Here is a 23865-nt window from a genome sequence, read left to right on the forward strand (position 1 = left end):
TGCCCAGTCACATCACAGGTAACCCTGCCATTCTCCCTATAAAAGGGGAGCTTCTCCCTCTAAAAAGGAGAGGCTTCTTCCTCCCAAGGAGATTTTTCGGACTTCACATACAGTCCCTCTCTCTTCTCCAAAATTAAGCCCCCCTCTGACTTAGGCATTGGAGGGCCGGCGCCGGAAAAGCCCGGCCACCGGCTTTTCTGCATGCACCCAGATGGAGGACGCCGCCCGCCGACGGATCGCCGTCCGCCAGTGTTCGCCGGAGCTCCTCCTCCTCCTCGGTTCGCGGCCGCCCCCGAGTTCAAATTCCAGCAACAATATATATATATATATATATATATATATATATATATATATATATATATATATATATACTCATGGCGGGGTTAAAAGTAATTATGGACATGATTACCAATTTACCATTTACCAAATCCAAAGTCCATTTATCTCAACAGCAACGGATCCAGCTTTCATCGCTGCGCCACAGCCCACAGGGTCCGCACTCGCTCGACTCTCATCCAACGGTCCATATCCTCCATATCCATCCCAACTACTCATCCATCCGTCCATCCCCACCATCCCCATCTATAAATTACCCCTCCCATTCCTTCCTTTCTGCTCGCCGCTTCCCCCTCCCCCCCAAAGCTCTCTCCTTCCTCTTCCTCCCTGCCCGATCTCGAGATAAAAGAAGAGGAAGTTATCGCCATCGCTATGGCTCTCCTCGTAGAGAAGACCTCCTCCGGGCGCGAGTACAAGGTGAAGGACCTCTCCCAGGCCGACTTCGGCCGCCTGGAGATCGAGCTCGCCGAGGTCGAAATGCCCGGCCTCATGGCCTGCCGCGCCGAGTTCGGCCCCTCCCAGCCCTTCAAGGGCGCACGCATCACCGGCTCCCTCCACATGACCATCCAGACCGCCGTCCTCATCGAGACCCTCACCGCCCTCGGCGCTGAGGTCCGCTGGTGTTCCTGCAACATCTTCTCCACCCAGGACCACGCCGCCGCCGCCATCGCCCGCGACTCCGCCGCCGTCTTCGCCTGGAAGGGCGAGACCCTCCAGGAGTACTGGTGGTGCACCGAGCGCTGCCTCGACTGGGGCCCCGCCGGTGGCCCCGACCTCATCGTCGACGACGGCGGAGACGCCACCCTCCTCATCCACGAGGGCGTCAAGGCCGAGGAGGAGTACGAGAAGACGGGAAAGATGCCCGATCCGACCTCCACCGACAACGTCGAGTTCCAGATCGTGCTGGGGCTCATCCGGGACAGCATCAAGGTGAATCCCAGCAAGTACCGCAGGATGAAGGAGAGGCTCGTGGGCGTCTCCGAGGAGACCACCACCGGCGTCAAGAGGCTCTACCAGATGCAGGCCAGCGGGGCCCTTCTCTTCCCGGCCATCAACGTCAACGACTCCGTCACCAAGAGCAAGGTGAAGGAAAAAAACTACTTCTACCGATCTAGATCAGTCCATCCAGATCTATTATCTCCTTCCTTCCTCTGTGCTCGAGTCCCAGATCTGATGTTATTTTTTCCATCGATCGTGTTATCTGATCCGGATCTAGTGTTTACTGCTTTACTTCCGCCGGTTTATTTCTGCTAGCTAGCAATTGCTTTTCTCTTTTCAAATTATCGTTTAGATCTAGTTACTGGAGATAGATCAGATTGTAATTGCTGTATTACTAACTTAGAGCAGCGTAATAACTGTTCTTTTGTTAATTTTGTTAGTAGATTCTTTAGAGATCTGGATCTAGTAATATAGGGTTCTATATATACAACTTGAGCTTTCCTGAAAAGAGTAGATCTTTTTTTCATTTCATTTCAATAATTTATATTTAATCACTAAAGTCGGTGTTTTTATATCTTGAAGTGACCTAACTTTGATTAATCTGGTATCTAATATAGACTCAGGTTTTTGTTTTAAAAAAAATTAATCTTTATCCTGCAGCATTCTGTTGTCAGACTGCAGAATTGTAATATTTTAGTGGCTTATAGAGTATTGACGGTTTAGTTCTTGGAATTTATATGGACTTTCTGGCAGCAAAATTGAAATTTTATATCGTATAAGATATATTTTTAGCCAGTAAATGGAGAATCTCAACATGCTTTTGCCTTGAAATGTCAATTTGATCCATATCATTTCATTGCATTTATTGATCCGGATTCGTAGTTCTCAGATTTAAAACTCAGGTGTTTTTGATTTTTTTTTTTTAAATAGGTTTATATTTCTAGATCTCTGACTATTTATGTATTTCTGTTTTTTCTATTGGTCTTTTTAAACAGTTCGACAATCTCTATGGTTGCCGCCACTCTCTTCCTGATGGCCTGATGAGGGCCACCGATGTGATGATTGCCGGCAAGGTCGCCGTGGTCTGTGGGTACGGAGATGTCGGCAAGGGCTGTGCTTCTGCCATGAAGCAAGCTGGAGCCCGGGTGATCGTCACAGAGATTGACCCCATCTGTGCGCTTCAGGCCCTGATGGAGGGCATCCCTGTTCGTACCCTGAAGGATGTGGTCTCCGAGGCCGATATCTTTGTGACCACAACTGGTAACAAGGATATCATCATGGTTGACGACATGAGGAAGATGAAGAACAACGCGATTGTCTGCAACATCGGCCACTTTGACAATGAAATCGACATGCATGGTTTGGAGACCTACCCAGGCGTCAAGCGCATCACCATCAAGCCCCAGACTGATCGCTGGGTATTCCCTGACACGAACTCTGGCATCATCGTTCTTGCCGAGGGGCGTCTGATGAACCTTGGTTGTGCCACCGGCCATCCCAGCTTTGTCATGTCCTGCTCCTTCACCAACCAGGTAAAATCCGCCCTACTAACATCATATCGCAATTTATTCTTAAGACGACTTCACAGTTCTGCTGTAATTGGCATTTTCTTTTGTGGAGCATCTTTTGTTGCCTGAAGATCCTATGTGGATAATGTTTTAGTAAGATCATGGATTTTTCATAAGAAATTTGGAAGAAGTTACTAGGTATTTGCTGCAGTTTGTGCAATGATCATTGTCTCATACAAAGATGCTATTACGATTAATTTTTTAGGACACTAGGAACCTCTTGTTATAATGCAATGTATCTTACATTTGATGAGTCTAGCTTGAATTATTTATCGGCATATGGATGGAGTTTGTAATTTGATTGCAAAAAAAAAAAAAAAATGTGTGCAGGTGATTGCTCAGCTGGAACTGTGGAAGGAGAGGGCAAGCGGCAAGTATGAGAAGAAGGTCTATGTGCTTCCCAAGCATCTGGATGAGAAGGTGGCAGCTCTCCACCTGGGCAAGCTGGGAGCCAAGCTAACCAAGCTCACACCGTCCCAGGCCGACTACATTAGTGTTCCAATTGAGGGCCCCTACAAGCCTGCTCACTACAGGTACTAGAAAAGATGGAGCTAATGACAGGAAGCAGCAACAGCAGCTGCAAAAGTCGAGATGATTGGAGTGATGTTGTCTCCGGTTTCCCTTCTGGTATTTTATGAGTTTGGATATTAATTTGGTTGCATTTGAATTCAAAGATGAGGAATGAGGAAGTCATGTTTTGGTAAGAATAATGAGGTTGTGCGGGGTGGTGTAATGGCCAGATATGTTTTTATCTTTGGCCCTCTTTCTTGATCACAATTTGGAAGGCAACACCGTCAGTTCTCATCTTCAGTTATATTTTACCCTTACATGTTCATTGGCTATGATACTGTTTCTTATTTCTATCCATTATAGCTGTATCATGAATTTATGTATACAGTGCCCCCACCGGGAGGTTAATTCTTAGTTTTATTGCTATCTGTTGGCGGTGTCAATATCAGTGAAGAAAAAAAAATCTGGGCCCAAGCTCAGCATCGTCCATCCTTGACTCTAAATGCGTGGTATAAGCTTGTTAGTGTAACGTACCACCAGCGAGCGGAAGCTGAAATCGGACTACCCTAACTTAGGAAAGAAATCAGAAAAAAATTCTATTCAATCAAAGGTTAAAATCCATCACCGTCTATAAAAAAAAGAATGTTGGTTTACTGAGAGAAGGTTTTGTTCATTTTTGTCTTTTATTACAAAAGAGTTCGACCACTCCATTGGGCCGGATTGTTTGTTGGCAGTTATAAAAAGCAAATAAACCGAGAAAATACTTTTTCATATAGCAAAATAATGATAAAAGATAATAACAGAGTATAATAAAATATAATATATATAAATATATAAATTATAATACAATATCATATTATCATAATATTATATTATATTTATAGTATAATATAATATAAAAGTATAAAATATTATAATTATTATCATTATATATTAATAAATATAAAAAAGATATTTTTTGTAATTATAATATTTTATTATAGGTATTTTGGTCTAAGAAAAAAAATTATAAATCAAAACAGCTTTTCGATGCATGTTTAAAGTGCTTTTCCGAAGAAGCTGTTTTAGTTTTGCTAGAAAACTAAAACAAGCTCTCGATTTTTATACTAAACACTCTTATTTTTTAAAAAATATTTTTGGATGGTCAAAAAATATTTTCTGGCCCACCAAAAGTTCTACTAATGAAGGCGCTTGGTATATTTTTTTCCACTATTTCTATTTTAAAAAAATCCAAGAACAAAATTAAACCAGAATAAACAAACATATATAAGAAATTCCTTTGTTCCCAAATTGTTTGTAAAACTTTTAGAACTTTTGGCAACAATGATTTATTGCTCCCGAGATCTGTTTGTAGGCTTATTTGGGCGTCAACGATGATGTAGCCCATTTCCCATGCAATGCCTTCAATCCTAGAGAGTCTATGATGGACCAACCGAGCCGCCCAACCCAACCGGCTGAACAAAATGCCTTCAATAGTTGTCGCTGCAGACCCGTGGCCTCGTTAAAAAGATACAAGATCTGCGGCGGTGCTGAAGGCATCGTTGCCGTCCAAAATGCATTTGCTTTGCGATCGAAATATATTAAAATGCGAATCAAATTGGTCATATTCTATTAGAATTAGAATTGAAATCGGTATGAAATTTAAATATTGAAAGAGCATAGGGATTGAGTTTTGGGGAATCGACGTATTTTTATTCTCTTCTGAAATTAAAATGAAAATGAAACTTTTCCTAACCAAATGGCTGGAATAAGAGCCACTCATTCCAATTTTTATTTTAGAGTCTACTTCTCCCCCAACCAAATATGCCTATAAATATTGTAGGTTATTTAAGTCGCAATAGTAGTGTTTGGGCTCAGAAGATGTGTTCCAGGCTTTTTGCATTTAAACTGAGCTTGAGTGGGGTTTTATACATATTTTGCTTAGGTCAGGGTCGTCTGTTTGGCTTATAAGTAGTGTGGTCCATGGGTTTGGACTTCTTGTCTTCACCCTTTTTCTCCTCCTTTTGGTTTTCTTTTATTTTTCTGTTTTCCTATTCTCTATTCTCTTGGGTGGGCCTATGCTTGATCTCAGTCACAATAACGTAAGCATTATACTTTTTGGTAGCACCGGTGAACCAGATGGCCGCGGCAAGAAAATCTAGGACAGAGGACTTGTAATATCTCCATAGATCTAGCAAGGTGAAAGACCCCCTAACGTCAAGGGCTGACTGTTGAGCTCACTTTGATCTCCCAGGGCGGGCCAGAGTGGGTGTGGGCATAGCTGCCATAGCTTATGGCTAGAGCAATAGGAGGGGACCTCAGTAGAGATAACAATCAGGATAATGAGCGGTCCGTCCGCCAAGCGGGCGGCAGGGTGAAATGTTGCGACGAGTTTGTGGTGTTTTTCTATCAAAAAAAAAGCTTATATGTGCAAGTATTGCGATCGATGCAGGAGCTTGATTTGAAGATCTGAAGATCTAGGTGTACGGTAATGCTGAAACTTTGCCATAAGGAAATAAACTTCACTACTTGAACTAACTATGATATTTAATGCTGGTAAGGAAAAGACCTATGAGCAGGGGCGGCCCAATACATTTGGGGGCCTAAGGCGAATCCAATGAATGAGGCCTTTTTTTAATAATAAATTTTTTTAATAAATATAAAATATTTAAAAAAATGATATGAAAATGGATAGCTATCAAGTACACTATTTCAACAAAGATACATGAATCTAATAAAGATAGGCAAGAAATCTTTTTAATTTAATATTATTTTTGAATGGAAGTGCAGAAAAGTAATTATCCTAAAAAAAGGGCCATAAAACTGATTAAATAACTGAGATAATGCTTGGCAATATTGTTTATCATGTCGAGCGGAATAGGAAAAGGTCATTCCATGGCACTTCATGGTCAAAGTAAAGAAAAGAATTTGTCCAGAAAGAAGCTTCTCTATAAGAGAAAGTAGGGGCATTATGGGAAATTGACTCCATCTAATTAATAAAAGTCCCATCCCTCCATCTCCCCTTCAAGTGAGTACCCAAGCAGCAACCGCAACATCACAGCACAGCAGCCATTCAACCCCCTCCCTCCTTCTCTCTCTACCACCCAAGGGGGGAGAAGAAACCGAGAGGAGAAAATTAAAAGAATCTCCACCCTCCAAGAAGTCCATTTCCAATCCCCCTTTCTTCCTGATGGCCCAGCTGGATCAGGAGTAATGTGAGGGAAGGAAAACCAAGACCAAAACCAAACAAGAGAAGGGATGAAAGATAAGAGTAGCTTCAGGCGTGTATCAAGCCAACCAAATCCCTCCTCTCTCTCTCTCTCTCTCCATCCAAAACAAAACTACCGTCCCCAACTTCCTAAATTTCCCCTCTGCAGGCCAAGAAACTCTCCACCTCCCTTCCATCAAGGGGGAAGACTGGATATGGGGCCTTTGCTTCCTTTTGGTCATGGTCAGACCCTCCCTCCCTTCCTCCCTCCCCCCCCCCCCCCCCCCCTCTCTCTCTCTCTCTCTCTCTCTCTCTCTCTCTCTCCACCTCCCGGGGGCCTTCCATTGGCCCGGGGCCTTAGGCGACCGCCTCGGTCGCCTAAGGCTCGGGCCGGCCCTGCCTATGAGTGAGTCTTATTCACAAGAATTAGAGCTAGAAGAAAGGACTTCTGGGTCTAAAACTTTGATGTCAGGCTCACAAATTATTTTGGGCTACACTTCTAAGCTTCTTGGACCAGCCTGCCTATTGATAAAACTAATTGTAGCTATCTAAGAAACCTTAGAAATGATTTAGAAGCTGCGAAAAAATTATACTAAGTTGTGATCCATGGCAAATATTGGCGTGGAAGCAACCCATTTGTTCTCCATATTCAGCCAACTCGCTGCAAAAAGTAAAACAAACTGGACTTATGTCCATTAATCTATCAAATAAGTGGCCTTCCCACCTTTCTTTTCTTTAGAATAGATTGCGCCAGTAACTTCTATTTTACATCTGCACTGGTATTTGCACATGTAGTGCTTGTAGTTCATTAAAAAGATGAGACAATTTGATGATTTTTTTCCTTTTTTTTCTGAGATTAGGGGAGGCCAATCCCCATTTTCTACTTTTATTCTCATCCCATCCCTTGAAGGTGGCTCCAATTGGAATTGAGCTCGACTTTTTACCCAAGCAACAAGTGGTCATACATTTGGTTTTGCATTCGTTAGTCCCAAAATCAAGATTATTTGGAATACATTCAATTCATGTCCTCCTATCTATTTAATTTTGTATAGTTCTTTCAATCATTTCACAACAATATGAAGGAATAGATTTTTTTGAATAAGTTGTGGAGATAATTAAAAAAGGGTCTACATCAAAAAAAAAAAGCATATAGGAGTTCATTGGAGAGGTGTTGTAGATCATATAAGCTAGGGGATGGGGATGCATAGTCTCTTCTTGTTCGGATAAAGTTGCACTGACATTTTTAGATATGCTATGATGTCAAGGAGAATATTTACTTAGTTAGTAATAAGAAGAAAGTATATCCTACACGGCATGCATCATGTGGCTATGCATGCTGTCAATCGTAGCCGCTTATTCCTATAATGATACACCGATGCTTGTTTTGAGGATAGCTGCAAGTTGCATTACAATCTATCGAGACGAATAGTGCTGCGAATTGGATAGCTTTCCATATAACTGAACATTTTGGTGACAGTATATGGACTGATTCTATATCTATTCCTTATCTATTTTATGATATTTTATTTTTTAATTTTAAAATATGTATTCATATTAAAATTGTATGACCTTTTTGTTCTTAAAAAAAAAAGAAAACTTGGAAAAGAGGGCAAGAGACAATCCTACCTGTGCAAGGTGAAGCTTGAGAAAAGCTAGAGAGAAGGAAAGAGAGAATCATAGAAGATATCCAATGATCACCCAATCCGTGTATCTTTCACCGTTGAAGTTTGCAGAGATAAATGTTGATGACTCAACACCTTAATACCTTGACAAGTCAATGGAATCAATTTATATTATCACGCCAAGGCATCTTATGTTACATATATGCCATCAGAAAACAATGTATGAATTATTTTTATTAATTATTGAATTATTTATTTCTATTTTTTTACATGTATTTGTTTATTTATTGGATATTTTATTGTGACATAAGATGTTCACATGGTAATTATGTTGATTAACATTATAGAAGAACTACACCGATGATTAATGAATCATAGGGCGGAGTGGTGATTTTTCGGTTTCTTATTAATTCACGTTGTTCTAGGCTGAGTTACATATTTTAGGCCTACATTCGTTGTGCCACTATATAATAGGATGATAGGCTCCGTCATTGAGGTAGAGACCTTAAGCGGACGAGTGGGTACATTGTAAGAGTACATTCACTGAATAGGATCCAAATATTAATATCTTCTGGAAGTGATCACTGATGTTGAAAAGAGTATTCAATATAATTAGTTTAGATGTCCTTTGACCTGAGAGGTATGTCAAGAGATGTTTGGCGTGTTCTTGTACTTTGATCGAATCAATTGTTGATGATCTTCTTGAGATCAAATAAATAAACAGAGTTCGGTCTTGAGTGCATCAGATAGATTTGCATAGATGCTCAATAAGGAATCCACTAGCCTCAATTTGAGGTAGTATATTTAGTATATTTGTATGTGGTTAAGTCCTAAAGAAAACTGGCTAGTGAGATTTATGAAAATTATTTTCATTATATCTTATTATGATAAATAAATATTTATTTATGAAAGTTGTTTTAGAAACAATTTTTGGGGTCTAACAGAAATTATAGAATAAGAATTAAGAATTATATAAGCCAAAGATTTAATCAGTAAAATTTTTTCGGTCCTATTGGTTTATGTGGAATATAGTGTGATGGAAGGATAGATAAACAAAAATTGTAAGCAAAAGAGATTTTATTAAAATAATTGTCTTTTCTTGGGGGTCAATTGTAAAGTGTTGATGGACATTTTTACAAATTGTAGAACACTAAAATTTGGAATTAAAAGAATATAAGAAAATTATAAAAAATAGTTTTCAGCTATGATCCTATGGCTGAGAATAAAGATCTTTAAGGATCCGATGCATATCATTGGCTAAATTTTTTTTTTTTTTTAATGGTGGCTATAAATAGCCAGGGTTGGCCATCACGACTCTACAAAAAAAGAAAAATCTCTATGGTTTTATGGTGGCTATAAAAAACCAGAGTTGGCTATTATGACCCTACGAAAGAAAATCTCTATGATTTTATGGTGGCTATAAATAGCCAGGGTTGGCCATTCATGACCCTACAAAAAGAAAATCTTTGTGGTTTTATGGTGGCTATAAATAGTCAGGATTGGCTATCATGACCCTACAAAAAAAATCTCCGTGGTTTTATAGTAGCTATAAATAGCTAGGATTGGCCATTATGACCCTACAGAAAAAAACCTCCGTGGTTTTATGGTGGCTATAAATAGCCAGGGTTGGCCATCATGATCCTACAAAAGAAAACCTTCATGGTTTTATAGTGGCTACAATAGCCAGGGTTGGCCATCATGCTTCAACAACAAGAAGAAGAAAACCTCTATAGTTTTCACAAGCTCTCTGAGAGGTAGTGATCATGGATGTTGGGAGGCAAAACACTTGGATTGCCAGTAGTGAGATCTGTGTTCCTTTTAACCTATTTGTTAATTTCACAGGATTTTTTTAAGATTTCTTCCGCCGTAGAAAAAGATCCTTCATCTTATTGGATGAATAGTTGTTCATATGAAACAAAGAACCTATAACGTTTCTTCTCTAATCAACACACATTATGGATGGTATGTGTAATACCCCGGAAAAGGAAAAAAAAAAAAAAGAGGGGTGGACGGGCCGGCCCGAAAAGACCGGGCCCATCCACCATATACGATCGTGCCCTAGGCACGATCGTGGGAGAAGAAACACACACACGCACAAAAAAAAAGGGGGCAGCGGCGACATTAGAGGGGATCGCCGGAGAGACGAGCGCCGGAGGGAGGAACCGGCCGGCCGCGGAGGAAGCCGGAAGCTTTTCCCTCCCTCGGTGAAGATCCCCCACAAATCGGGAGAAGAAGTCTCGGATCCATGCGTGAAAACCCAAGACCCTTCTCCGATTTCTCGCCGGAAGGATCGCCGGAACGCCCCGCCGGACCGAGGTAATCCTTCCTTTGTGTTTTATTTTCTGGATTTTGGGTGGCATGGGTAAAGTGTTGGCCGGTGAATCATCGGAGAAGAGCCCGAAACAGGGTACCCCTGTTTCGGCCTCTTCTTTCCAATTTTTGGCCGCCGCCGGCCGCCGGGATGGCCGAGATGCATGGCGGTGGGGCTGGTCGGGTTCGTATGAAGGTCGGAGAGGGTTTTCTAGGCTGTGTATGTGATGAGGGAGGGTGGATCCGAGGTCCTCTTCCTCGGGATCCCAACCTCTCCTCCTCTTCCCCTCGTCGGATGGCCACCGGCGGCGACGGCGGCGGCGGTCGTGGGCCACCATGGCTGCTGTCGGGTGGGGGGGCAGCCGAGCCACCATCACGGTGGCTGTGAGGATGCTTGCCTTCTGTCAATAATGCAGGAAAGGGGGAGAGGACCCTTTCGGTTTTAAGGGAAGGAGAAGAAGAGGGATCTTCTCTCCTCTCTTTCTTTCGCCGGCCACCATCGCCGGCGACTGCAGCAGAGGCGGCCGACGATGGTTCGGCCAGTGGTGGCCGAGGATTGGGCAGGTGGCGGCTGCTGCCCTTGGGCCAAGAAATGGGGAAGGGGAGATGTATTCCCAACCATGAAGAGAGAGGAATCATCCCTTTATGTTGGTCTGTTTACTGGGACCGGCCATCATCGCCGGCGTGGCAGCGGCCACGGCTGGCGACGACGTGGGCCGGTGGTACAAGGTGGGAGTCGGGCCACCCCGACTGTCCTAGATCTGGAGGAATTGAGATGTTTGGGGGCCTGGTGATGGACCCCATAGTAGATGTGAATTATGGTTTAGAATATCTAAATATTAAATGATTTAGTTTGTGATTTGTAATTAATGTTGTAGAGGAAGAGTCGGCGGTGCCAGGAGATTTTGATCAGGGGACTCAGCACCCCAGCGTGTAGGTTGTGATTCGGATCCATGTTTGAGTCAATCTATAATCTCTGTAAGAATCTCTACATCTGAGCACTTCTATTTATACATATATTGGATTTATAGTTGGATATATTTTATCAGTATGTTGCTATTTATTTTTGAGCTTGTATGACACTATGAGGTGTGCATTTTGTTTATTATGAAAGTATTGGAATAATTAAATTGGGAAGGAATAACATATTTTTGAGAAATTATGAAAATATGTGACGTGATTGAAATGTGATTAAACATGTAAAACTAGACATGTAAAATGGATTGGACTAACCTTGTCATGAGATAGCCTCTACGAGCTTATGCGTAGGATAGCTGCCTCGAGCTTATGCGTGGGATAGCCTCTACGAGCTTATGCGTAGGATAGCCTCCACGGGCTTACGCGTGGGATAGCCTCTACGAGCTTATGCGTAGGATAGCCTCCACGGGCTTACGCGTGGGATAGCTGCCACGAGCTTATGCGTGGGATTTGTGCAGTCTTGGACTGGGTCATGAACTTGGTTAGTCCAACGCCAGAAGTAAAAAGTCTGAAGACTTGGGAATCATGGTATTACGTGAATGAATCACGAAATGTGAAAAAGGGATTTATGTATACAAAATGGTTATTTACATATTTGTTGTTTGTTGAGCCTAAAAAGGATTTGTGTATATGTACTGATTATATACACTTGTTGTTGTTGAGCTTTTGAAAAGATGAAATGACATTTATTGACGTTTTGATGAAATGATATTATTTTGATGTTTTGATCATTTTATCATAATTACTGTGTGTGGCTGTTGGGATTCTTACTGGGCTGGAAAAGCTCATACTACATTTACTTTCTTTTTCAGAGGCACTGAATTTGTAGAGATCAATGGGTGGGACGAGAAATGAGATCAGCATGGAGTCTGATTGCTGGATAGATAGGAGTTAATCTATCTTTTGTTTATGGACATTGAAAAATTATGTAATAAATCAGTACATTTTGGTTGGATTTGATTTAATTTCATTAATCATTAATTTTGGCATTTATGGAATTATTGGAATTGTTGTTTATCTTAGGCCTTGCATGATCTTTAGGGCATTGCTCTAGGGCTCATGCGGCCGGTCACGTGCCGGACCCGGGAGGTGGGTTCGGGGCGTGACAGAGTGGTATCAGAGCTTAAGGTTAAGGTATCCTAGGGTTTAGGTTCAGGTGAGTGTGAGTGGGAAATTATGACAGGAAAACTATCAGAGCCTTGGTTTATAATCACCTGAGATTGTAACAGGAATGATGTTGTAATCTAAGGTTTAAGACCACTAGGGACTGTGGCCTTAGCGGCATTAGAGTTTGACATTTAAGATCATTGGGGATAGTGACAAAATTGGAATTTGAGCATATGTATAAGATCACTCGGGATTGTGACAGGAATGAAATCAGAGTTTAAGGTTTAAGACTACTGGGGACCGTAGCATAAGTGGCATCAGTGTTTGAGGTTTAAGATCATTGGGATTAGTGACAAAATTAGAACCAAAGCATAAGATTAAGATCACTTGGGTTTGCGACAAAAATGTATTATAGCTTAAGGTTATGATCACTTGGGATATGACAAAAGTAGCAGAATTAAATTCAATGCTTATGATGTAAGTATTGGGTTTGATATTCTACAAGTTTACAAGGACCGGATAAATTGTCTTTGATCATGATAAAAGAGGATTAGACCTAAGGCAAGTATAGGAAGGTTAGCCTTAGCATATTGGTTATGTCATGTTTAGATGTTGTGTAAGTGACCTGAAAGTTCAAACATGATATGGATGTAGATGTGATAGTACTTTTGGTTTTGCTAATTATTAGAGTAGGGTTTGTACGTAGATCTTTCATAGTATTGGAGTGAGCTAAGAAGATTTCATAATATTGAAAGGAATGTTCTTCGAAGTTGAATATGTATGTGGATTATATCTGGTGTTGGCATGTTGGATATTGCAAATAGGTCTATTTCCTATTAATATATTTGATTATTTTGAGGCCATAGAATATGCATATTGATGGGGGAATTCTAATTATTTGAATTCTCACATTTGGATTGGGCTACTGGATTTTACTTGTAATTGTAGAAGACTATTTGATGTGTTAATGTAAAACTCAAGCCTAGGTTTAAGATTTGAGCAGGGATCTTTTGTCATTGTTGATGAAGCCACTAATAAATGTCATATTGAGTAAAGACTTCGATCATGAGATGCTTACATGAATTATCATATATAGCATTGCTGATGAATGTTAAGAATTTTGGTGGAGAAAGATCTAGAGATCGATAGAGTTAATTTCTAATCATAATGTATTGGCTCAATGGCTTTTAACCCATTGAATTTGAAGTAAATCTTTTTGGGAAGAAGATCAACGTAGATTGTCTAATCGAATTGCGGAGAAAATCCAAGGTTAATTTATTTTAAATTAAACCTAGATATTTTGAATTCTAAAATGGTTGTGAAGATCATGTACTGACCTTAAACTTGATTAATGGCTTGAGTGTTAGTTATGGTTAGTATACTCTACATAAATTGAGGACAGAGAGATCTAGAGGTTCCGCTCAATTAAAATTTAAAATTTGGATTTTCTTAGTCTCGATGCAAAGTGATACTTTGGTCAGAAATTATTTTGTGACTTTAGAGAATTTGATGAGTTAGATCAAAGTGCGCAGCGAAAGTGTAGTGGTTTGAGTTATTTTGAAACCGATTAAAAATAATAATAATAATAATAATAATAATACCTTGATCTGAAAGGTATTATTATGGAAGACTTGAGTTAGTTTTCTAGTAGAGGGGAATGTCGTTGATTCTTTGCTTACTGGAAGTAGTTGTGGGCTCTCCTATTTTTGATAATTCTAAGAAGAATTTTGGGGCATCTTAATTTTAGCGTTAACAGGATTGATAGCTCTGTGATTAAGCTTGGGCCTGGAATGATTTAATATAGTTCTTCGACTCCTAGCTATGACATTGTTAATATACCTATTTGAACAGGTTTGCAGTTTTTTTCTAAGATAAAGGTTGATCATTTAATCACAGGCAAAGTTAAGAAAAGAAAAATGATTATAGAATATTAAGAGCATTTGATACTAAAGATTTCTCCTATTTATGTTAAGCCAATTATGATCTCTATTAGAATCAAGAGAAATTAATTTCTTTGAGATATAATTATGGCATTTTAATCCAAAGTTGGGAGTTTGGAATTTTTTTGAAGGAGATCAAAAGAACTTACTACGTGTGGTAAATAGAAATGATCAAGGTTTGAGATGCTGTGATTTTTGTATGTCAAAATCTTGTGAGTAGGTACTCCAAGAGGAAGACTATTTGAGATCTTAGGGATGATATAATGGATGCATATTTTTTTAAAGTTTGAGGCTTCAAGTAAGTTAATTTCGAGGACGAAATTCTTTTAAGGGGGAGAGTATGTAATACCCCAGAAAAGGAAAAAAAAAAGAGGGGTGGACGGGCCAGCCCGAAAAGACCGGGCCCATCCACCATATACGATCGTGCCTAGGGCACGATCGTGGGAGAAGAAACACACACACACACAACAAAAAAAAGGGGGCAGCGGCGGCATTAGAGGGGATCGCCGGAGAGACGAGCGCCGGAGGGAGGAACCGGCCGGCCGCGGAGGAAGCCGGAAGCTTTTCCCTCCCTCGGTGAAGATCCCCCACAAATCGGGAGAAGAAGTCTCGGATCCATGCGTGAAAACCCAAGACCCTTCTCCGATTTCTCGCCGGAACGCCCCGCCGGACCGAGGTAATCCTTCCTTTGTGTTTTATTTTCTGGATTTTGGGTGGCATGGGTAAAGTGTTGGCCGGTGAATCGTCGGAGAAGAGCCCGAAACAGGGTACCCCTGTTTCGGCCTCTTCTTTCCAATTTTTGGCCACCGCCGGCCGCCGGGATGGCCGAGATGCATGGCGGTGGGGCTGGTCGGGTTCGTATGAAGGTCGGAGAGGGTTTTCTAGGCTGTGTATGTGATGAGGGAGGGTGGATCCGAGGTCCTCTTCCTCGGGATCCCAACCTCTCCTCCTCTTCCCCTCGTCGGATGGCCACCGGCGGCGACGGCGGCGGTGGTCGTGGGCCACCATGGCTGCTGTCGGGTGGGGGGGGGAGCCGAGCCACCATCACGGTGGCTGTGAGGATGCTTGCCTTCTGTCAATAATGCAGGAAAGGGGGAGAGGACCCTTTCGGTTTTAAGGGAAGGAGAAGAAGAGGGATCTTCTCTCCTCTCTTTCTTTCGCCGGCCACCATCGCCGGCGACTGCAGCAGAGGCGGCCGACGATGGTTCGGCCAGTGGTGGCCGAGGATTGGGCAGGTGGCGGCTGCTGCCCTTGGGCCAAGAAATGGGGAAGGGGAGATGTATTCCCAACCATGAAGAGAGAGGAATCATCCCTTTATGTTGGTCTGTTTACTGGGACCGGCCATCATCGCCGGCGTGGCAGCGGCCACGACTGGCGACGACGTGGGCCGGTGGTACAAGGTGGGAGTCGGGCCACCCCGACTGTCCTAGATCTGGAGGGATTGAGATGTTTGGGGGCCTGGTGATGGACCCCATAGTAGATGTAAATTATGGTTTAGAATATCTAAATATTAAATAATTTAGTTTGTGATTTGTAATTAATGTTGTAGAGGAAGAGTCGGCGGTGCCAGAAGATTTTGATCAGGGGACTCAGCACCCCAGCGTGTAGGTTGTGATTCGGATCTATGTTTGAGTCAATCTACAATCTCTGTAAGGATCCCTACATCTGAGCACTTCTATTTATACATATATTGGATTTATAGTTGGATATATTTTATCAGTATGTTGCTATTTGTTTTTGAGCTTGTATGACACTATGAGGTGTGCATTTTGTTTATTATGAAAGTATTGAAATAATTAAATTGGGAAGGAATAACATATTTTTGAGAAATTATGAAAATATGTGACGTGATTGAAATGTGATTAAACATGTAAAACTAGACATGTAAAATGGATTGGACTAACCTTGTCATGAGATAGCCTCTACGAGCTTATGCGTAGGATAGCTGCCACGAGCTTATGCGTGGGATAGCCTCTACGAGCTTATGCGTAGGATAGCCTCCACGGGCTTACGCGTGGGATAGCCTCTACGAGCTTATGCGTAGGATAGCCTCCACGGGCTTACGCGTGGGATAGCTGCCACGAGCTTATGCGTGGGATTTGTGCAGTCTTGGACTGGGTCATGAACTTGGTTAGTCCAACGCCAGAAGTAAAAAGTCTGAAGACTTGGGAATCATGGTATTACGTGAATGAATCACGAAATGTGAAAAAGGGATTTATGTATACAAAATGGTTATTTACATATTTGTTGTTTGTTGAGCCTAAAAAGGATTTGTGTATATGTACTGATTATATACACTTGTTGTTGTTGAGCTTTTGAAAAGATGAAATGACATTTATTGATGTTTTGATGAAATGATATTATTTTGATGTTTTGATCATTTTATCATAATTACTGTGTGTGGCTGTTGGGATTCTTACTGGGCTGGAAAAGCTCATACTACATTTACTTTCTTTTTCAGAGGCACTGGATTTGTAGAGATCAATGGGTGGGACGAGAAATGAGATCAGCATGGAGTCTGATTGCTGGATAGATAGGAGTTAATCTATCTTTTGTTTATGGACATTGGAAAATTATGTAATAAATCAGTACATTTTGGTTGGATTTGATTTAATTTTATTAATCATTAATTTTGGCATTTATGGAATTATTGGAATTGTTGTTTATCTTAGGCCTTGCATGATCTTTAGGGCATTGCTCTAGGGCTCATGCGGCTGGTCACGTGCCGGAGGTGGGTTCGGGGCGTGACAGTATGTGGATTGATAACCTAGTACTGTAGATGGAATTAACAATTAGGTGGGGAATGCCTTCTTTTTCCTGAGCCTTAATGGAATTAACCCATTTGAACAAAAATCATATGGGCAGACACGAAAGAAAAAATATATGGGGCGAGCTTTCTATTTTCTTATATTTTTTTAGTGTGTATCTTTAGAGAAAAAAATCTGAAAGTCATAGATTATTTCTACTAATGGAATCGTCAGTTCCACGATTAAAATAAAACCAAAAAAAAGAAAAGAAATTGCAGTACATACTACATGACCAAGTAATATACACCAAGTAAATTAGTTATTTATCAAGTCAATACATACATTTAGGTAAATTAATATAGAATTTGGTATTACTAGTACACAATATACGGTTAGATGATACACATTTAACAAATTAGTCATCTAGCAACCTAATACATACTTCTAAGTAAATTAATACACAGTTTTCAGAATATCATATTCACCAATACATAATAGATGATCAGTGATACACACTCGTATACTTTCTGATACATACTGCAAGCTTATTTGATACACACCTAGTAGTGATTCAGTACACACTTTCAAGTAAGTCGATACATAATTTTCAGAGCATGTTTTTTATCAGTATACACTATATGGCCAAATAATACACACCAAGCAATTAATCATTTTACATTTGGTTTTTTTAAAATTATGAGATTGACAGACTCTATCAATTGCAGAAGTTTTATTATTATTTGACTTTTGATTTTTTTTCTTTAAGATAGGTGCTAGAAAAAATATGGTAAAATAAGAGCTCCATCCTATAAGATATTCTGTAGTGCCTGCCCCATATTATTTTTATTCATGGCATTTGGTTCCTTGCAAGCACGCTTGCTTATAGGTGCATGGATAACATTTGATGCCTGTACCTTGGGATTGCATCCATTCACATATTCAATGGCTCATTTTGGAGGAGATCAAAGAGAATATGGATAGTTATGACACAAACATAATATGACACCAATAAAATCAAAATCAGATCTAAAATCATCACAAAATTTATCAATTGATAATATTTACCACGACAATAAATTTATTGCTATACAGAAGCTACCTCAAATCTTGATAAATCTCGATAATTTTTACCACTATATGAAGGGAAATGGTTGGAAATTTATTGTGCTAAGATTGTTAAATTGAAAGCCTCCAACTCATTGAAATACTAATAGTAATTTTTTTTTAAAAAAACCTTTTTTTTTTTTTGCGTACAAAAGCTGGCAAACCAGAAACAAAGTTGCAGTCTCAAAAACTGAATGCCCTATACATCAGCAGGCAAAAAAAGTTGCAAAATGGGTGTAAACTCCCATTTTAGGGAGATTATTGAATAAACTTAGCGTTATCCTCTATTTTAATAGTTCCTATCTATCTAAATTGCTTTCCTAAACTCAGAGATCACAAATACCACTATGACTGTGTCACCACATGGCTTACTTTTATTTTTTTCTTTTAAAATTTTCTTTTACTTTTTCTTTATTATATATTAACAATATATTGAAATATTTTTGCATGGCCAGACTTCTTTCAAACTTCAAACACCTTAAACTCCCATTAGTACAAATTTTCTTCGAGCTCTAATAGCTTTTCTTTTCTTTTCTTTTTCCCCCCTATTTTAGTGGGCCAAGGACTTCGGCTTATTCACAATCTAAAGAAATTAGTAGAACCTGAGGAATGGGCTTGTACAAGAACACTGAACATCCAACCTAGAGGGAAAAACCGAGGTCCAAACCATGTCATCATGAACAAAATTTGCTAAACCGGTCATGAAATCTGCAGCTTGTCCCCTTCTCCGAAAATGTTTGTAGGACCATTAACAAACTTGGATAATAGGTGAAAAATATTAATCGAGATCTAATAGCATTTCATCCTAATCCACAGATAACTTCTGAAAAAATTCGTTATATAACCTCTAAACTGAAATCATAATCTATTCCACTAAAAGAGCTTGATCCAGTCAACTAATGCATCCCCCAATCCTAAGACCTAGAGCTGTCTATGAATTTAAGATCTGTAGCTGGTCATATTAGGCCGGCCAACAGGTGGTGGAAAAAGATATTTGAAGCAAATTTGGGAAAGAGACAGACATGGCTATATATATATATATATATATGCGTGTGTGTGTGGACTATATATATATAAATATATATATATATATATATATATATATATATATATATATATATATAGATGGACATGAGATTTTAGTTCACATGAAAATTTGGAAATTTCCAAAATAAAGATGAAGTTAGTGGGATGGCATGGTTCTTTAATTTCTTGCTTGGGAGTGTGGAGATTGAAAGAATTAACTAGTTATGTTGGCTTCGACAATCTAGTGGAGTATGGAAAAAAGGAACTCAAGTATTTTAACCCCCCAACTTTTTTCCCCCTTCCAGAAAGGATGCTCAAGGGAAAAGCAGCAGATGAATTATGGCTTCAGACTACAAAATTGGACTTTGCATGACCTACCTCTAAGCATTCTCCTTAATATAGTAGTTTTGCCCCTTTAATCTATATAAAAAAGTTAGGGAGTGCTCTATATAGTTGGAAACCGAGAGGCTCATACTAAGGGTATAATCGAGTTGAGCTTGATCAACCTTCTGTACAATCAACCTTGGTTTGAAATTAATTTTGAGCTTAAATTTCAAGATCGAGCTTGATTTGTTTATCATTATTTTGAGCTCAATTTGAGCTTAATTTTGAATAGAATTGGATATGAGCCTACTTGATCAGCTTGATAATCCTAATTCAAAATGAAATCAACCCAAGACTAAATCAAGCTTGGTTCGAGCTAAGTGTGAGCTCGGTTCTTGCTCTCAAAATTAGTTCCAAGGTTGTTTCGGCTCTAACTTAACATTAAACTAATCCAAAAAATAAAAGAATACACCAATGTAAGAATGTATGTATGTATGTATATAATATGATTTAGATACTTGCTGACTTGAACTTGATCGAGCTAGGGCCATGAGCTTGTTTGTTGGTTCAAGTTTGGTTTGATTAGCTTCAAACTAAAAGCTTGATTCTAGCTTTTCTCATATGCTAAGCTCCAATTGCTCATTAACACCCCTAGCTTATATATAATTAGAAAAAATATAAGATAATGTGAAATTCTTTTGAAATGAATCTGGAGTTTGTACAAACTAAACATTGTTACTTGCATGATCAAGGAACACTATGCCGAGGCTAGATAAATCCTTATTAGCTAATTTTCATCTTGTAAACAATGATATTTGTAATACTTATTCTTAGAAAAGTATAAATTATAAGCATTAATATTGAAAAACTTATCAAAATATTGGTGGAAACTAATTTAAGGAATAAAATTGATACTTTTTATTTTTAAGAAAATATTTCTTATTCTCAAAATTTTATTATATTTATTTTATGAATTTGCTTGTCCTATTTGTGGTGAGAGTATATATATAATATGATTTAGGTATATTCAAGTCTTGCCAAGTCCAGCTTGATCGAGCTGCCATTTTCCATTGGCCTTCTTCACCAAGATACTTGCCAATAAAGATAGTTGACCTTGTGGATAAAGCTATCGTTTAGAAGCTTTCAACCTCTCCGTCAATCATCTATTGTCTCTCCAGGGTACAGCTCCTCTTCTTTCACCGCATAGGTTAGAGCGTTGGGTCTACATTGAGCTTGTGAACAACAAGGACTTATACTTAGCATGTTAGAGGCCGACCAGGCGTAGACATATGCATTGACTTGAAGCAAGCTGATGAGGATCATTTCGTCTAGTTGTGAGCTGAGTTTGGATCATTTCGTCTAGCTGTGAGCTGATCTGAACTATTTAGCTCACATCACCTTCATTGAGACAAATAGGAATGATCTCCTCAATTGGTTCTCCTCGCCGTTCATTCAACTCGTCCCAAATGTTCAAGCTTTCAATAGAGAGTGTTTCGATAATGGTTGTTTCCTAGGAGTGTTGCCATGTAACACTGTCGAGCCATGGTTTGATCACCTTGGACTTCGCTAACTCCATGCTTTCTAGAGAATCTTATCAACAAGTAGTAGGTCGACACTATAGCTTGGAAGGTATTTAACCAGACCAACCTAAAATTATATTGCAAGCAGAGGGGACTTTAACCACCAGATATCTAGCTTCGTAGTTGCTTGTTGAGGTTCATGTCTAGCAGTGACTGAAAGATTGATGATGCCTTCTATAGGAATAGGATCTCCCAAAAAAATGATGAGGAGAGTCAAGTCTCTTCAGCCTATTCTATAGGCAACTTCACCTTTTGAAAGGTATCATAGAATAATAAATTTGTCAAACTTTCATTATCTACTAAATTTTTTCTTATATCATAATTTGCAATGGTAAGAAAAATTATAACATCATCATGTAGGGTTTGAACTCCCTTCAAATTAGCATCGGTGAAAGAGATGACTTTCCAAATTTGTTATCACTTTGGTGTTGCATTCTCTGCTTGGCTGTCTTGACCATGGGTCCTTGACAAGCTGAAACCACCAGCCAAGGCCTCTAGAGATGGCATTATCACTCTTACTATTGGCTAGTCCTGATTAGCTCCATCTTGATCTTACTAATCATTAACGCAACGATTAAGGTGCCCTTGTCGGATTAGGGCCTTGATCTCGTCCTTCAATTGAAGACACTCTCTGGTGTCATGGCCGTGGTCTTGATGAAACTCATTATATTTTCTCTTATCCCTCTTATTTTCCAATGCCTTCATCCTTCGAGGCCACTTCACATAGCTTTAGCTTTTGATCTTCATAAGAATTTGGGCCCTAAGTGTATTGAGAGATGTATATCTCTCAAACTTTCGAGATAGACTCTTCGGCCGGCGCAAGCTTCCTTCATCTCTTTAGGACTTCCTCTTTGGCTCATCCATTTTTTTCTTGCTTCTCTTATTCTTTTTTTCGGTTTTATCCTCGACTGACTTGCATCGAGTTGCCATCACCTCCTTGGCATTTTTGTACTTCCCAACTCAGGTGAGAAGCTTGACGATGTCTTTGGGAAACTTTTTCTCCAAGGAAAAAAAGAAATGGGATAGTCTCAGTTCGCTCTTCATAGTGGATATCGAGACCGATTGGTTCAAATTGCAAATCTACAACATAGCCACACTGAAACGGCTAACAAAGTCTCTAAGGGACTTTCCCTCCCTTTGCTTCACAACAAAATGTGTCTCAGAACCCCAGCCTTCCTCCTGCTGCTGATGAAATAGGCTGTAAATAGTCGGTGGAGCTACTCAAATAAAAGAATAGAGCCCAGCTGAAGGACCGAATAACATAATTAAGCCACCTTTTAGAGCATAGCAGGGATCACTCGGTACAACACAGTGCCGGTAGAACCTTGAAGCATCATGAGAGCTTTGAAACTCTCCAGATAATCCAAAGAATTCGAGGTGCCATCGTATGACTCTAGTTGGTGCATTTTGAATTGAGATAGAAGCGGTTCCTCCATAATCTTTGACGAAAAAGATGGCTCCAAAGTGAAGTCCAGGTCATCCTCGAGCTTGGAAGTTCTCTCTCTTAGAGCTTCAATCTGACGATCTATCTCCTTGATCTTCCGATTGAGGTCGGCTTTCCACCTGAAAATTCTTTCTGATTGAAGAGGGGAGGAGTGACCCGGAGTAGAATCTTTGCGAAGTATGGGCTAGGAGAATGATGTTTGTCATCTCACTTAAGACTTCTTGGTCAAGAATGATAACTCTATTGTGTTTGTCCTAGACTCTGAGGATGAGAATGATGGCTGGACGGAACTGGAGCTAGAGATGGATTCGGCTCATTTACTCACTCTTGGTTGGCTATCACGTGCTGCAGGCTTTGGATAGCTGTTGTTAATGTTTGCACCTACTGCATGTGCAGATTAGACTATTCGGTAGTGATGGCAAGTGCTGCTAATGGATGCTGAGGTGGAGGTGCTTGTTGAAGACTCTATTGGGTGGCATCAAATTTGGGGTGAACCTCCCATTGAGAAGCAGTAGGTGCATCTTGAGTCCTTCTCAACTTCATGGCTAAAAACTCAGATATCTCTCAAGCTTCCAAATAGGGATCAATGACCCTTCCTTTAGTACCAATGTGTTGCCCCTAGAATTCGAATTGAAGAGCCGAGGTCAGTAATTGACCAAGGTGAAGACTTGAGGTGGGTATCGAAGCGCCGAGCTTGGAAGATAGGCTGGAGAGTTGATGAAAGCTACTGATAACAAATGAACTTGAGCTCGAGCAGAATGACACTTGGTCAATCTGAAAATAGGAAAAGAGGTCCTCTTGCCGGTTTGTTCGATGGGGTACCCTCCAATGCTTAAGTCTAATATATTTTAGAAAAATAGGAAGAGTTCGAGAGAGATGTAGAAGTTTAGGAGAGAGAATGGAGAAAAGAACTTGCCTAAAGGTACTTCATTTGTCTCCTTATATAGGAAAGGGTTGGCGTCCATTATCAAGATTAGTAGGACGTGTCTTAACTACTCGATAACGGCTGCTAGGTCACGCATGTTGTAACAACCTTTCCAATTATGCAATAATGGCCGAGCTAGCAGAACTGCCACTGGCCATACTCTTAATGGGGATTAACTTTCTTTAAATAGACTTAAATGGGAGATACGTGGCTCTTCT

At 40.1% G+C, this 23865-nt stretch overlaps 1 protein-coding gene and 2 long non-coding RNA genes across 3 annotated transcripts; all 3 read left to right on the top strand.

The window, feature by feature from the left end:
• Nucleotides 1-617: 617 nt before the first annotated feature.
• LOC103696915 (adenosylhomocysteinase-like) lies at nt 618-3685 on the top strand. Its single transcript, XM_008778635.4, has 3 exons — nt 618-1419; nt 2271-2807; nt 3174-3685. Exons 1-3 carry the CDS (start codon nt 709-711, stop codon nt 3381-3383), a joined length of 1458 nt encoding a protein of 485 aa, XP_008776857.1. The 5' UTR covers nt 618-708; the 3' UTR covers nt 3384-3685.
• A 6542-nt stretch (nt 3686-10227) lies between these two features.
• Nucleotides 10228-12448, top strand: LOC120105338. The gene is made up of 3 exons (XR_005507718.1): nt 10228-10478; nt 11351-11450; nt 12263-12448. It is a non-coding gene; the product is annotated as an uncharacterized LOC120105338 (long non-coding RNA).
• A 3627-nt stretch (nt 12449-16075) lies between these two features.
• Nucleotides 16076-17135, top strand: LOC120105339. Its single transcript, XR_005507719.1, has 2 exons — nt 16076-16146; nt 16959-17135. It is a non-coding gene; the product is annotated as an uncharacterized LOC120105339 (long non-coding RNA).
• Nucleotides 17136-23865: the final 6730 nt, after the last annotated feature.

Source organism: Phoenix dactylifera, unplaced genomic scaffold, assembly GCF_009389715.1.
Source record: "Phoenix dactylifera cultivar Barhee BC4 unplaced genomic scaffold, palm_55x_up_171113_PBpolish2nd_filt_p 000263F, whole genome shotgun sequence".
Classification (NCBI taxonomy): domain Eukaryota; kingdom Viridiplantae; phylum Streptophyta; class Magnoliopsida; order Arecales; family Arecaceae; genus Phoenix; species Phoenix dactylifera.

Bases quoted from the DNA above. Each gene is read 5' to 3' on its own strand.
- LOC103696915 (XM_008778635.4), top strand. From the start codon at position 709: ATGGCTCTCCTCGTAGAGAAGACCTCCTCCGGGCGCGAGTACAAGGTG. The intron at 1,420-2,270 runs GTGAAGGAAAAA...CTTTTTAAACAG, and splicing joins ACTCCGTCACCAAGAGCAAG to TTCGACAATCTCTATGGTTG. The intron at 2,808-3,173 runs GTAAAATCCGCC...AAATGTGTGCAG, and splicing joins CCTGCTCCTTCACCAACCAG to GTGATTGCTCAGCTGGAACT.